Source organism: Parasteatoda tepidariorum, chromosome 3 (genome assembly GCF_982258835.1).
Source record: "Parasteatoda tepidariorum strain Cologne lab strain chromosome 3, Ptep-v5.0, whole genome shotgun sequence".
NCBI classification, from domain to species: domain Eukaryota; kingdom Metazoa; phylum Arthropoda; class Arachnida; order Araneae; family Theridiidae; genus Parasteatoda; species Parasteatoda tepidariorum.
Genome location: NC_141757.1, coordinates 72,659,404 through 72,676,197, shown reverse-complemented (window position 1 = coordinate 72,676,197; position 16,794 = coordinate 72,659,404). Strand labels below are relative to the sequence as shown.

The 16,794-nt window shown below is 30.7% G+C and overlaps 1 protein-coding gene across 2 annotated transcripts in view; it reads left to right on the top strand.

Annotated features, from left to right (window-relative positions):
• Positions 1-16,794, top strand: part of LOC107455815 (uncharacterized) — a 417,369-nt gene that overhangs the window by 277,064 nt on the left and 123,511 nt on the right. Inside the window, exon 1 of one of the 2 annotated variants that reach the window (XM_071181347.2) lies at positions 942-1,061. The exons of the other annotated variant lie outside the window; for it this stretch is intronic. Within the exon in view, the coding sequence (XP_071037448.2) occupies positions 1,021-1,061 (41 nt within the window). The 5' untranslated portion in view covers positions 942-1,020. Of the gene's footprint in view, positions 1-941; positions 1,062-16,794 lie in introns of those variants that run through there. 2 annotated transcript variants of the gene reach the window in all.

Below are 16,794 nucleotides of genomic sequence, written 5' to 3'. Positions count from 1 at the left end.
ATATTTTTAGTGTTTCGTATTTTTAATTTATAGTAAAGAGTTCAAGATTCCTTAATTTGTGGAAGTCAATTAAAAGGTATAACGTCCTCTATTGATTGCTATTGTCTAAACAGTAACAGCAATGTCAGCAAAATTCAAAGTTTTATGTACAAAGGTTGATCGTATTGGTTACCTTATACACGAAACAACCATCAATTTTAAAATATGGAGAAAAAAATCAAAATGGTACAATCAATGAATGAGATAATCAATGAAATAAACAGATCATAAAATTAATGTGAAAATGCCTATCAACCTATCAATGCCTATGCAACTCAAAAATACAAATTTCCCTATAAATTAATATAGCTATTTAATATATTAATTTATAGGGAAATTATCGTAATTTAATTTAGGTTTATAAACTTACCTTTAAAACACACATGGTATTAAAAAATGCTAACATTAACTTTATTAAAATAAGCATGAAAGTTAACAATAAAACTACTCAAAACAATATTACTGAAATCATTGTCAACAATTGACTCTGCGATATAATTTAAGTTATACCAGTAAATTAAATCTCGATGACGGAATTTAAATACATAAAATATTTTTACAAATTTTAATTTAAAAACTTAATTTTTCTGTAACATTCGATAATATGTAGATTTTTCTTTCTGTTTGATTCTTTTAGGATAATAAGCATAAAATTCCAAAAATTTTTTGAAAAACATTTTCTTCACGCATCAATTCAAATAAAGGATTATCGATTAGTTCTTTTACAAAATGCAAGATAGGCTCTTTATAGATCATTCAACCTTTAAACGTGATAAAAATGAAAGGGCTTGTTTTTTTGTGTTTTCCATGGCACCAAGCCAAGCTGAAGGCAAACACCTAAGTTGAGAACCAAAACAAAACAAAAAATACTTTAACTTAAAACTCATACTATCTTCAACACGAACAGAAGAAGCAGAGAAATTTGTTTACTTATTGTGCCATTTTTTTAGGAATTTCGAACGAAATTAACTAAATTAGTTAATGTGCTTTTCGATAGGAAGCTACTCAAGAAATTCCTATAAGTAAGAATTCTTGTAATTTATCAATCAGCATGATGGATCCCGACTAAATTAATTAAATTAATTAATGTGTTTTTTAGTTGGAAGCTACTCAAGATATTCCCTTAAGTAAGAATTCTTACCATTCAGCATTATGAATTCTGTCGAAGTTAATTAAATTAATTAATGTATTTTTTGGTAGGTAGCTACTTAAGACATTCCTATAAGTAAGAGTTCGTATAATTTATCATTCAACATTATAAATATCCACGAAATTAAATTAATTAATGTGTTTTTGGTACGAAACTAATAAAGACTGCCCTATAAATAAGGATCCTTATAATTAATTATTCAATATGGTGGATTCCGACGAAATTAATTAAGTTAGTTAATGTGTTTCTCAGTAGGAAGCTACTCAAGACATTCCTATAAGTAGGAATCTTATAATTTATCATTCAGAATGAGGGATTCAGGTGAAATTAATTTAATTTATTGTGTTGTTTGGTAGGAAGCTACTCTCAAGATATTCATATAAGTAAGAATTCTTATAATTTTTCATCCCAAGATATTCATATAAGTAAGAATTCTTATAATTTTTCATCCCAAGATATTCATATAAGTAAGAATTCTTATAATTTTTCATCCCAAGATATTCATGTAAGTAAGAATTCTTATAACTTTTCATCCTAAGACATTCATATACGTAAGAATTCTTATAATTTTTCGTTCTGCATGACTGACTTCGATTATAAATGTTGATAATTATTAATAAATAATATATTTAAGTTGAAAAGATGTTCACATATTTCTTTAAGACCCCGTTAGCCTTATAAATGACTTTCATGCTTTTAATTAGCTTGAAAGTTGCAAATGAATTTCCTGATTAAATATATACTCCACCAAAGAACTAGATGCTGGTGAAATCGCGTTCGTTGGTCCAGAATATATCCTCTCTACAATACTGCAAAATATTTTTGTGCAGTTTTAATTTATTTTCTATTTTAATTTCTTTTATAAGTCATGTTATTGTTTCCTAAATATTCGTCAAAAGTTTTAATTTAGGAAATTATTGATAATTTAATGATAAACGTATTTATCAAAACCAAGGCTAATATAGATCAGTAACTAAACTTTTTCGTACACTATAAAAAAAATTGAGGTTTAGTTGCCCCTATTCTTGATTGATTTATTGATTCATTTTTCGTTTTTTTTTCCTGTGACATATATTTCCATGGCTTTGTTACTTTTATTAATTTATGGCCTTTATCAATCTACAGTTCTGTGTTTACCTGAGCACCAAAAATTATGGCAACTATGCGCCAAAATTCTTTACTTCGTATCAGGCTTCCTCCTTATACTCAAAAAGACAGTCACAAAAGCAATATTGCCTCTATTGTGTTGATAATGTCCTCTTTGTAGACAATGGTTGAAACTATCTGCCATGCTTTGTTATTAGTTCTGAGTATACCTGGACAAAGACAATGTATGAAAGGATATATTTGCTTTAAAATACAAAATATGATTTGTCATGGTTAAAAATTATCATTGTCATTTAATTTAGCTTCAAAAAACTACAGGATAATTTAAAACCTTAACTATAAATATTTTCTTAAGTTAAATCTATAATTAATAATCTTTTATGCAACTTTACATCTCTATTATAATAATGTAAATCAATTAAAGCGTTGCTAGTTATAAATAGATATAAAAACAAATATTATTTTATTTAAATATGATTGTTGCATTGAATAATTTCAATGAACAACACCCCTCTTTACAACATCAGGATCCAGCTTACTATTCCAAGGCAGCTAATGACAATTAAGCACATGGTTGAGCACATTGCCTGTGAAAAACCGATGACAAATCTTTTACAAGAAAAAAAAATTTAAAAAATGATATAGTTTATTCTTTTCTTAAAACTAATAACGTTTTGTTTATTTTTTCACCTTTAAAAATAAGTTTATTTATGTGTTTCTCAAAATTTTGGGCAAGTAGGGTTTTATGTACAAAACGCAAAAAAAAAAAACGAAAAAAAAAGGTCCACCCTGAATTACTTTTGATCTAATAATCGGATCTTCACATTCTAGGACTTAAACTTAATAGTTCGAGGTGGGGACGCAAATTAATTAGTGGGGGTAGCCTCAATTTCTGGGAAATATGATCCCCATAGCTTGGTCTGGAAAGCGATCCAAAGTATGAACCACTTAAAGTTAATTTTACTTTTTTCTTAAAGCGGCATAACTCAAAAACTTTTTAAGTGAATTGAAAACTTCTTGCACGCATTTATAAAATTTGTTTTTCCAAAGATAATTCCTCGCAAAAAATAAATTTTAGTAAATATTTATGATTTTATTCTTTTTTTTATTATTTAATAATAGTCGAAAACATTTTGAACTGTAAGGCATATCACTTGAGCCATTTTAAAATACGTAATTTTACATATCAAATACAAGATTTGGGTGAAATCGGATGAATAGTTGACAGCTTAGCCGATTTCGCCAAAATTTTTGTATTTTGTCATGTAAAATTATATACTTTAAAATGATGTAAAAATTTTATATCTTACAATTCAAAATTTTTCCAAATGTTATTAAATGAAATAATAAGAAATAAATATTTAATAAAATTATTTTTAGAATTATATTTGAATAAACAAATTTAATAATTGCGCTCAAATTTTTTTTGCAAAAATTTAAATATAGCGAGATAAAGGGAAATCAAATTAACATTAAGGGGTTCAAACTCTGGATCCCTCTCCTGACCAATCCGAATCCGTTGAAAAAAGTCTATTCAGAGAAAGTAAGTTCTTGTGTCCTGTTTCGTAACTTAAAATCTTGTCAGCACTAATTAATTAGCATATGTGAGGTCACCAGCTCAAACCATTAAGATTGAGTCCTAGAACGTGAAGTTCCGATCATTAGATCAAAAGTAATTCAAGCTGGTTCGTTTCTGAAGCACTGTTCATGCATACAACTCTTTTTTTCCTTTGGTATAAGTCTAAGACATAACTTTTTAAATTATCATAATTTAATACGCAAAATTCATATTTTTTTAAAATATTTAATACCTTTTGAAAAAAGCAATAATAATTTCTTTGAATACATCTAATATAAATTAATAGTCTATTTGAGGATTTGAACTAGAAAACTAGGCCGTTAAACCGTTTATTTTATCAATTTTTAAGAAGATTACGACAAAGAAATAGGAGTACTCCAAAATTCATCATAAAACCCATTTAAAATAGTGACAATATATTTTTTTTTCTGTGAAACGTTCTTAACAGAATTTTAATTAGACTTCTGTTTTATCGTTAAATGTAGTCCATTTCTTATTTTGACCAAATTAAGAATTTCTTTTCCTGAAAAAACTAGCAAAATATTCCATTATTGAATAATTTTTTAGCGAGAAGGATGCTTAGATTTAAGAATTTCGTTTCTTTTCGTTAAAAAAAATCGGTACGTAGAATTTTTTTTTATTTTCTTACTTTTTTGTAACTGAAATCTGTATCCTTACAGGCGTTGCAGGATTAAATTTTGAATTATCGGTAAAATGATATTTATATGAGCCCTTTTTGTCTGCCAATTGAGTTCAATTGCAATAGCCTGCCAAATAAAATCGCTCCGAAAACAAAACATGAAAAATTTATAATACCAATCAAATGCATTTTATATCAAAATTCTACAAGGATATAAAGTAAAAATTCAAATGCATGTTATTTAATATGCAGAATAAAAAAGGAAACATAGACCTCGAGATTTCTTCGAATTATTTTGAGAAATTACTCCATATTATTAAATTCTTATTTCGAGGTTTCTACGAAGGTTGCAGGAACCAACATCGCTCATTCCGGCTATCAACTTGGCAATAATCCAAAGGGCACCTCACCCAGGGGCTATCAAGCATTTTTGACCATCGACCGCCAAAATGTTTTTAATTCTCTTATTGACCCTTCAACAAAAAATTTAAGAAAAGAGAAAAAAATATGATTTATTTTATTTTGACAGAGTCGATTTTTTACGTAAATTATTCTGAAAGATGTGGGGAGTGAAGCTTGGCTGGATTAGCAATGTTTGGTTCGAAATTTGTTAGTTTCAATTTTAAATCGCCCCATAGCTCCTCATTCAATTTATTTCTCTCTGCTTAATTAAAATACAATTAATATGACTGAAGCCAGATTCAACCACATATGAATTTGAGATTGCAATTAAAAAGGGAAATGCTGGTTTACAAAGTTTCGGATATTTTTGCACAATACTTAAATTGGTTCAAAATTTTTACTCCGTTTCAAATTATTAAACAGTAACATACATTGGGTCAGATAACAATCCAATGACTTCATTTTGCCAATGACTGTCGATATTTTCAATCTGCGCAGAAAGTGACGCGATTATCCTTTCTAGGATACCCATGTTTTCAATGTGTTCATTACATAAATGAAAATCATTGCTTAATTTTTGGAGGTGATTGATACATATTTCCAATTTCTTACTATACTGTACTTACAAATGGTATTCCAAGCAATAATTGTGTGTATCGACTCCTAAATGTACTATATCGACCATCAGTGATCGATATCCACCACTTTGCTGTCTTCCGATCTTACCAACGTATCCAATAGTACATAAATCACTGTCTATATATTTTCAAACTACCTAAAAATTTAGTTACCCAGTAACTAAACTTAAAACTTAGTAACTGAGTAATTTTATATAACTGAAAATAAAAGAATAATTTTAGTTAAATTTTGAATTATTCATTTGTTCAACTGCAATTATTTTAAATTTTTATCGCTTTAATCTAATAGATGACACTTAAAGTAACATAAGTAGTGAGCAATATAAGTTTTCTAAATCAATCCAGGCTAGTGTGTGTAGGTATTTAGGTACTTAATTTATGCCGTACTAGAGCTGCACAATGGGCTATCTGCTATGATCTGGGAAACATCCTTGAGGATAATCTAATGACATGACATCGCAATTTTGATCCTCAGCAGAGGGGATGATTTCTCCTCGTTGATAGCCGATGACCTGTGCAAGAAGTCAACACTTTACGGTAGAACAGTTTAACGAGGATCGATATCGGTCCTTACTCAGGCTGATCATAGAGTCACTCACCTGCTTACTTACAGCAGGCAGTGATCTTTGACGTCGGTTTTCTACTGGGAAGCGTGTCTTTACGATCAGTCCAATGCGAGAAAGGCTAATGTAAAACACTATTTAAAAGCAGCTTATTTTTGTGTTAATAAAATTGGGAATTGTATTTATACATTCCCAACCGCACCTTCAACGACCCGTAGTGGACCAGGAGGTCATTGAGTTTAAGACTCGAAAATTCTTTTATCAACTGTATAATTGTGGTAATGCGGACAAACGATTTTTACTTCCCAGACAGGCTAATATCCATCAACCTGAAGCGGTATGGATAACCATTGAGCATGGAACTATAGCCTTTCACTTTGGCAGCTCACTGTTCACTGTGGTAGCTCAGTTGTTCATTGGGGCAGCTCAATGGTCTCTGTGGCAATTGAGTGTTTACGATGGCAATTCAGCTTTCGCTGTGGCCGCTCAGAGTTCACTGTGACGGAAAACTTTAATCATAAAATCATCACGTTTCTGAAATTGTATTTATAATTAATGAAAATATAATGGTGTGGCGTAACTACCACTACGAAAATTAAACATCAATTCACTGGTATATAAGACATGCTAACTTGATTCAATCACGAGGTGCCTTTTGATAGATAAAGGTTGGCATGGTCGACAACTCCTCTCCCACATTGGTGACCTCCGGACGTGATTTGAACACACAGTAACGCCCTCTTCGCAAAAATCTTGACAGCAACGCCTACTTCATTGGATTATCCACATTGAACAGTTGATTTGCTACTTGTGACTGCGACATAATCATCCTCCTCACGCTGTTGCTACTCAGTCTCGATTAAACACAACGCCTGTCTGCATACACTCGACTGCTAATGGCAACACAGGTGCGACTACGACTGTGAAGTTTGTACACTTTCAGTACTCAACGCACTCACATTCAGTATTGAAAAACCAGGTGACCTTAAAACCAGCTCACCCGGTACTTTCACAAGTACAGCAACTAGTGAGATCCGTTCATCGAATTCTATCCCTGATAAAATTCTGGTGGGGGAGTATTGTGGCATAACTACCACCACTACGGAAATTAAACATCAATTCACTGGTATATAAGACATGCTAACTTGATTCAATCACGAGGTATATTTTGATACATGAAGGTTGGCATGGTCGTTAACTCCGCCCTGACATTGGTATTATTTAAGTAGAATTTACAATCCAGTTATCTCATAAATTGTTTGTTAAACTTAAAACACTTTAAACTCTACCCTCTTAAAGTATATTTATGTAACACATTTTCTAAAACTCAAATTAATGACTTTATTAAAGAAAACTTTTGAAAGCTGCGGTCTTTTACTTTGAGTTAATCCTCCGTCAGCATCAATCTTCTTCATAAAATCCATTCCGTCATCAATTACAAGAAAGAAAATAAAGTGCCATTCAAAATGAAAGATTCAACAATAACTTGGCAACAAATGACGCACCGCCAATGACTGCCAAAACTGAAAACCGCTCATCTTTCTCTCTATTGTTGGACATAAAAAGCGAAAAGCAAAGCAAACAAGTTTGTCACACATAATTGAAGTTATGTACGCTCGTTTAACCGAAGCTCTAAAGAGAAACTGATGTTGCCATGGCGGCTTAATGACGTATCCTGGCATTTTACACCACGTCGAAAATTACCAATAATTAACTGTAACTGCGGAAGATATCGTCCGTTAGGATAAGCGTTGTCATTCGCAAACTGTAATTTTTTTTGCTCTTTTTTATTATTTATCCTCATCTTATTTGAGAGAGCGGTACATAATTAGTGTTTCTAATGCTCTGGAATAATTATTTTATCATTACGATGCTGAATTACATTAGATAGTTTTAAAAGGTTGTTTTTCTTGCGTTTAAAGATACGTTTCATTTAATGAGAAGAAATTGATCTAATGAGAGCCGAATTACTTATTGTAAGCCATAATCTAAGATATTCTTCTTATTTACTTTAAGTCTTTGTAATCTCTTTCATGTTATAATTGCGAAAACGGAGAAATGGAGAGTTTATTATTTTTTATTCAGTAAACTGAGTTTAAATAGATTTCATAGTTATTGAGATTTTTAAGTTTAATACTAATCAATTGCGTTTTCAAATATAATCTATTTGTTAAAAAAAAAAGAATTAGTCTTTTTTTTTAATTTATTTTAAAAAGCAAATTTTTAAGTTTTAATACTGTTCGCATTGCTAGTATCAAAGTGTTTAACGTTAAATTGTTGAAACCTACTCAGCCGTGCAATTGAGAAATCAACGCCAGCGACAAAAAATTCAAAATTAAGATTTTTATACATTTTTTCTTTTTGTATGGTAAGCTACATATTGCAAAAATAAAAAGTTTAAAAATAAATTTACTTTTATCAGTTTTTTTAAATTTCATTTTAGCATTCATAGCATTAGCAATAGGAAGTAGAGAAAAAACTTGCAGCATCGGTTAAAGGTACTGACATAATGATTTAAAGCTGAACCAAGTTTTCTGAGAATATATGTTCACTTTATGCGAAATATCCTAATCTTTTATGATTTTTGAGTTAAAAAAAGCTATTTTTTAAATGTAAGCAACAACGATTCTTCATAGCATGCATTGTCATAAATTTCGGACTCCCTGAACTATAAAATCGTTCCAATTAGCTTCAACCTTAATATGGAGTTAGGGTGAATAATATTATCGTATAAATTAAACCATCTAAAACTTGATATAAAAGCACACTATGACTCTGCTTGAATATAAACATGATTTGATTTTTAATCCCATGTAAGTCTCAAGCTAAACCATTACATCGGTTCAAGGTACTGTTATTATGGTTTAGCACTAAACCGAGCTTTCTGACAATGTTAATTATGTATATTTATTTATTAAATATTATTCTAATCATTTTATGATCTTTGAGTTTTGAAAAAAAGTAATTTTTTTTAATATAAATAACTACAACTTCTCATTTCATGTATAGTTAGTTATACATTTCAGAGTGTTTAGAACCATATTATCATTCAAGCTATCTAAAAACTTAAGATGGTGCTAAGTTGAATCACATTATCGTGCTAATTAAACCATCTTAAATTTGATTAAAAAAATAATTCAACTTGAATGGAAGCATGGTACGATTCCTTTACTTGTAAAATGTTCAGTAAATTTACTCGTTATTGTTTAAGGTATCGATATTGTGCGAATGTATTATATTCCCATTTATAAATTTCGGAGCGAGTTGAACCATGTTATTGTTCAAGTTTTCTGCAATCTTAAAAGGATGCTATGTTGAATCGTATTATCGTGCAAATTAAACCATCTTAAATTTTATGAAGAAAAAAAAACAGTGTAATTTAATTTGATTGGAAACATGTTACGATTTCTTTTCTTATAAAATTTTCAGTACATTTACTCAATATTATTCTTAGGGTATCGACATTGCGATTTAGTGTTGAACGAGTTTTCTACGAACGATATTCTCATTATAAATATTATTCTAATCATGATCATCTTTGAGTTGAGAAAACGTAATTTTTTTAATGGGTACAACTATACAGCATGCAGCGAGTTGAGTCATTCAAGTTAGCTGCAACCTTTAATATGGTGCTATGTTTAATCATATCAGCGCGCTTCTTAAATTTGATTACAAAATACTGTGGTTCATTTAGAACAAAACAAGATTCAAATTGACACCTTAAGGTTAAAGAAAATTTGTATTGTGTATTTGGTTCAACGTAGCTTACTAAAAGTGGGTGATTACATAAGTTCAAGTCGCTAAATTATTAAATTTACTTGAGGATGATCCCTCAAATGTTTTTAACGGATGCAAAAAGAGAACTTTATAAGACAAATGAAGAAAAGAGAAAGTTTTGAATGTTTGACACTGTGTTTTTATAAAGTTTTTTTCTTCCCTTTGCATTGGCAAAGATAAAATGAAAAAATGGTTACATTTGCAAGAATAAAACGTTTGTCGATGTAGAATATCGACGTTCTGAAAGTCGGCAAAAAGAAAGGGGAATGAAGTTTTATGTATTCTTTCAGAAACGGAATCGATCTGTTCACGTCAGCAAAATAAAATCACTCCCGGGCATGTAACTACACAGAATTATTGCTCATTTCCTTCAATAAAAAAACGGAATTCCAGAAAACTAAGCTGATAATGAAAGTTCACTTTTATATAGTTACTTTAAACTTTGGGAACTGTTAATTAAATTTTACAATTGATGTGTTTGACCCATTTCGTCTGCTTAAACGTGTATCGTTTATTTTTAAATCAGTAGTTAACGTACGTATTTGAATTTATTTCTACTAAAACAATTTTTGAAAGCAGAATTATTGCTCATTTCTTTCAATAAAATAAACCTAACTGCAGAAAATGATGCTGACTATGAATTAGTTAAAACCCTAAACCATAATTAGCAAACTTGCTATAGCCTTAATAATTAATTAAATCGAACCGTGTATTTATCGGGTTAAACCCTAATACCGTCTATTCAAGTTTAAGAAGTACTATACAATATACGGAACAAAAATTGTTGTTTTTAAGTGCTTAACAACTTCAAAATTTTACAAAGCATGTGTATTACTGACATCGTTTATTAGATACTAGTAATATTTACATTAATTTTAGACATTTGAGAAGTTTCTTTTTCTCTCCCTGGTAGTAGCATTTGTAGTCCTATAAAAATTTCTTAGACCTAATTTTTTTTTCTCGATATTAGGAATAATGTACCGCTGACTTAAATTTTTATGCGGCTGTTTAACTGAAAATGTGTTGTGTGTACTATCTAAAAGTAAAAAAAGTAAAAAGTAAAAAAAAATTATTGGTGCAAACTGGAACGCTATCAATTTTATTTTTTTACCGATTAATTATTGATGTTTTTTAATTTCAACCGCTTGTCATATTTCTCTGTTTTCAAATCTTTCTATTTAATTCCATTTATTTTTTTCTCGTACAAATGAAATATGTCTATGTGCTTTGAAGTAGGCATCAAGCATATTTAAGACACTTACGTCAAAGGTGTCTAAAATATGACTGAATTAAGTCCCGCAGTGGACTTATCGTTAAGACACGGTTCCCAGCAGATCACCGAAGTCAAGCATCACTGGCTGCGGTCAATGTGCGGGTGGGTGACCACTTGGATTAGTCTGCTTAGGGACCGAGGATGTGCGGTATTGTTCCTCGTTAAACTGTGCTACCGTAAAGTGCTCGACTTCGCGTGCAGGTCGTTGGGCTACCGAAGCGGGGGTGCCATCCCCTCTGCAGAGGATTAAAATTGTGATGGCATGTCTTCGGATCATCCTCAGGGATGTTTCCCAGACCGTTGCCAATAGCCCATTGTGCAGCTCTAGTGTGACGTAAATGAACTACAACAACAACAATGAGTGAATTAATGTTAAAATTTATAGTGTTCGCTAAGCCGGACAGGTGGCCGAGTGGTTAGCGAGCCGGACTGCTAAGCCAATGGCTGCGGGTTCGAATCCCGCTCTGGGAATGGATGCTTCTCTCTTGTGTTGTCCTCTGTTGTGTGTGATGTATGAATGTGGCCCACCCTATAAACGGGTTGTGGCAGTGTGGCGTGGGCTATGTTACTCGCTTCCGTGACTTTCTCGCTTCCGTGACTCGCTCACAGGTGCCCACTGGGCAACGCGAAATGAGTAACAACTCTGGCATCTTCTAAGGCGAAACGAATAAAGTTCAGTGCCTGCCATCGGGAAGAAAAGTAGTGCGTGAAGTCCCTCCGCGAGGAAGAAGTTAAACTTCGCAACCTGCGACGTTAATTGTAGAAGAATCAGCAGTCGTAGAAGGATCACTAGTTCTATTCAACGACTCTTTTTCATGCTCCGCTCGCTTTCGTGCTCTGTAATCAAGGTAATGTTGTGCATTTTTCCCTCGTTGACCTCTTGAACCAGTGGAAGTGCTAGTGGTTGCCTCATCGTATCGCCCTGAAAAATGTATTTGTATTAATAATGTATGTGAATGCGTCATAAAGTAATTTCAGAAGAGAAAACCTAACAATCAATTGATATTCACAAGAGACGTACCTTGACATAACCTTAAATCCGTCGCATTGTCCGTGGGATTGTTTTCACTCATTTTTTACAATTGTTATCCACTAAATTTGAAAATAAAAAATACTACCCAATTAAATTATATGTGTATCAAAACAAACTGAAAACATATTTATAGAAAAACAATACTTTTATTATTCTTAAGCTAGTGAGAACCAAAACAATATGGAAATAAATGAGGGAACACTGGATCCTACCACGTGATTTCCCGGCCAATAAAAATGTAGTGTTAAACGTTTAACGCAACCTTGTTGGAAGTCGCATAAGAAGTATAACTTCAAAAATAGTGTTCGCTAATATTAAAATGCTTTGAAATCTTTGACAAAACTGAATTGTCTATAGTTTAGTTTAAAACAATGGCTTCCTCTAATCCAATGAGAAAATTACATTTTTAAATATCCCTGGAAAAAAAAATCTTACTTAAAATAACGAAAATCGGGTTTCGTAATTAGTTTATTTGTACTCATTTAAGACTGTTTTTCGAAGGCACCATTGTAATATGAAATTATGCTTTTTTGCGAGCAATATGCTATTTTTATTACTACTGAGAGTTTGCAACTGTTCCTCATGACTGTTAGTCAAGTTTAGCCTATCTAAAGCCAGCGCTATCTCCGCTTATTTTAAAAATGGCGTACAACGTCAATAAGAAGAAAAGCCCCAGTTTTAAAAAAATTAAAAGCGTTTGTAGTCTAATTTTTAATATTTATAAACTTTCTCCAATGCTGCATTACCTGGACTCATAAAAATTTAGAAAAACCGAGAATACGGCAGTAATTTTGATAATTTTCATTTCGGTGGAAAAATGTCGCCAAATTGGCAACCTTCAAAAAAGTTTAATAACTTTTTAAATATATAAGTTCTGTTCTAAGACCTAGACAGTTCCTCACAGCAAGATTATATAAATAGTTTAAAATCATCAAATTGCTGTAAGTGTATGGCACTTAAATTATGGCTTTTTTAAATTCCTTGATGACAGAGCTTCGAAAAATAGCGTTAACTTTATGTTGAATGTCGTAGTTTTAATGCCTACGGTTCACCCGTATTCGGTACGCAGACATGTACACAAATTCTTTAATTTATTATATGCATAGATTTTCCAAAGCACAGCGGTTAGGATAAATTTTTCATAGTAAAAATAGGCAAGATAAAGGGAATAAAATAGAATGAGCTAATTTTGATTCTTATTTCTTTTTTATGTAATTCTTTTAGTTTTTTAGGTCCTTTATATATTATTTTTCATGTAATTCTTATTTATTCATATAATAAAATTTCACTACGTTTAAGCTTTATCAAATGCAATCGTCCTTCTTCTTTTTTCTCCACCTTAGGATCATTTATGTCAGACACGTCAGGCATCTTGGTGATTTTTGTCAACATTTTAGGGTTGATTAATGGACATTTTTGATTGAATATTTACATAATCGGTCGATCATGTAAATGTAAAAATGACATCGGAATTTTCAACAGTATAATTTCCGAGCCCTGATTGCTAACAAATCTCGGTTGCTTTTATCCATAATATTAGATTTTTTTCTGTCATGACTGTAAACTTGTCAATCTCTCATGAATTTCTCTACTGAAATTAACATTTACTTACAAGTTGTTAACTGCTTTTGATTTTTTATTGAACTGATTATCTGATGTCAGTGCTCTTAAGACTATAATATTCTGTTTTTTTATTTTTAGGTGAGTACTGAACCCCATTTACATCTGTCATATGATATCTTTAAAAAAAAGATAATGTTTCACATTTAAGTAAGTAAATTAACAAACAATATTTTCTTATTGTGTGATCAAATGCTGGATGGCTAATAAAATAAGGTAATTTATTTATAATCATTGGAAAAAAAGCAAAAAAAATTAAAATACATTAATATTATTAATAAATTTTTTTAACAGTAAAAATCACGCTATTTTAGAGGAATCTTAGTGGCTGTTATTTATGAAAATTTATTTTTAAAAAAAATAGCTATATTCTTTTGACACATTTGAGTTCTTGTGCCATTTATTAAGTATACAATTTATTCTGATGCATTTTTAGCAAAATTTGTTCACAAATCTTTATAGCGAGGCATTTAAAAAAATTTCTAATTTGAAAACTTCAAAAAAAAGTTATGTTTTCTAATTTTCATATATGATTTACTATAAATATTTACTATAGATATATTATGATTTATAAAGAACAAATTTTTAATTATTTTAATTTAATCATTCGTACTTTAGTTTTTCTTCAACATTTTTCTGCTAGTAGCATTTAAAAAGATTTAAAGAATTGCGAAAAAATAAAATGATTTGATTTGAAAAAAATGTTGGTTTGAAAAAATGAACTAGCTAAATTTAAAACAAAAGGTTTTCAATTTCTTCAAAACATTAAACTATACAAATTGCAAATTTCGTAGAACAATCGCTTTAAGTTTTTTGAGTTAAATCGCTTAAAATTAAGAATAAAAAAATTATGAAAAATTGATAAGTAGTTCCTAACTTTTTCCAAATTGTAGCATTCCAACGAGATCAAAAAAATAAAAAAATAATATAACGCCACCTCAGTCATGTAACATTTGTCTAAAGTATGATATTTATTATATTCATATAAATAATATGAATCAAGAAAAATAATGTGAATAAAGCATGAATAAAGGTACAAAAATAGACATACTATAGTTTTGCTTGTTTAAACAAGAACCTTCCTCAGTGTCTAAACACAAAATGACAGTAAAAAAAGTTAGGAGACAAACACTTACAAAGTGGTTTAATGAGTAGGAGACAAAGATAACTTTTAATAAGATAATAAAAGAAGAAAGATAAGAAACATATGTGAGAGGGTTTAGAAGGAACCTCAGAGTGCAAGATGTAGAAATTAGAATTGATTACCAAACACTGTCATTCCTTCATTCCTTTCTGTTATATCCCTATAACCCTTCTTCTATTATCTTGTTTAAGCTTTCTCCCCCCCCCCCCAGGTTAAAATATTCTAATATCTACATCTTTCTACCCTGGAGTCCACATCTTTCCACATATTTACATCTTTCCACCCTAAACCTTCCCACACCTATTTCTTATCTCCTTTTTAGTGTTTTGTCAAACTTCGTTCCTTGATACTTTTCTACTGCTGTCGTTTTAAGTTTAAACACTCAGAAAGGTTCTTGTTTATAGACAAGAAACTATAATATGTCTATATCTGTGTCTTTATTTGTGCTTTATATCATGTTGTTTTCGTTTATGTAGCACAAAGTATGCATTATCCTCATTTTATGAAATATATGTTTCATATGAGTAAGATTATGTAATATAAATTATGAATGGTGAGAATATAAGCATAGTTAACAGAACTATGAATAAGACTGAAAATTTCCTCAAATATTTATTCTAATCAATGAAAATGTAATAAAAAAATATATGATATTTTAATTATTGATAATTGTTGTGGGAGTATTTTTAAAATAGGTAATCTTGGCCTTTAGGTACCATACTAATATCAAATTCCAACAACCGACATAATATTAATTTACAAAAATAATCAAGCATTTACCGCAATTCCAAAATACAATCTAGGTTTCGCTCGGCTTAGGATTAAAGTGGTGTGAAAGAGATCAAAGAAACACAAAATAAACTTTGAAAGCAAAATAATAAATCTATTTGCCAAGAATCAGAAAAATTATGCATGTAAAGAATTACTATCAACAAATTGAAAAAAACACTTATTTAAAATAATTAGGTGGACGGAAGCAAAGCTAAAATATGACAACAGAGAAAACAATAAAATAGTAAAATGGTTCTCACCATTGACTCCACCAGGAACTATAGGATCCCCCCTGTATATTTTTAAAAGAAATGAAGCACTTTAAACATATTGGATATGGTCTTACTTTTTATATATCACTCACACACACTTTAACACTCAATGTATTTGTCTTTTAGCACTTCACATAAATTTTACTGACCCAATATCATCACGCAGCACGTAATAAATAACTGCAGAATGTGCACCAAAATCTTTAAATTTTTTTTTAGCTTTTCCACTCCGCTGCGTCTTCTACATATACCTTTGAAAACCATTTTCAAGTCTCCAAGTGTTCTCAGCCATTTCAAGTGTCCAAGAAATTCTTTCTCTCAGTCGTTGACCCACTAGCCAACCATCTTAAAAATCTGCCCCCCCCCTGAATTAAATGCACTGACAAAAACCAATGAAATATCAGATTCCTACACATCACCAGCGTATCGGAAGATACGGGGTCGTGAAATCACTATTGCTATCCCTCACTTGCAACACTTTGGTTGCCTACACAAAATTCCTACGCTCACTACCCCTCCTAGAATAATGACTGCAAGTTAAGAATAACCGTTCCGTTGCAAGTTAAGAAAACATCATTACGGTGCAGAATAAGTAATCATCCACTATTGCATCTAGTTCCGCTTTATTTCGTCATCAAATTACACGAATATGTTTTCAAAACAATATAAATGCTTTTAAAAGTTACAAAATTTGAGGCAAAGTTCTAATTTGTGCTATCTTTTACCATGTATATCGTAGAAATATTAAAAAAAAGTTATAGTTTCGTAGCCTTACTAGAATCCTAG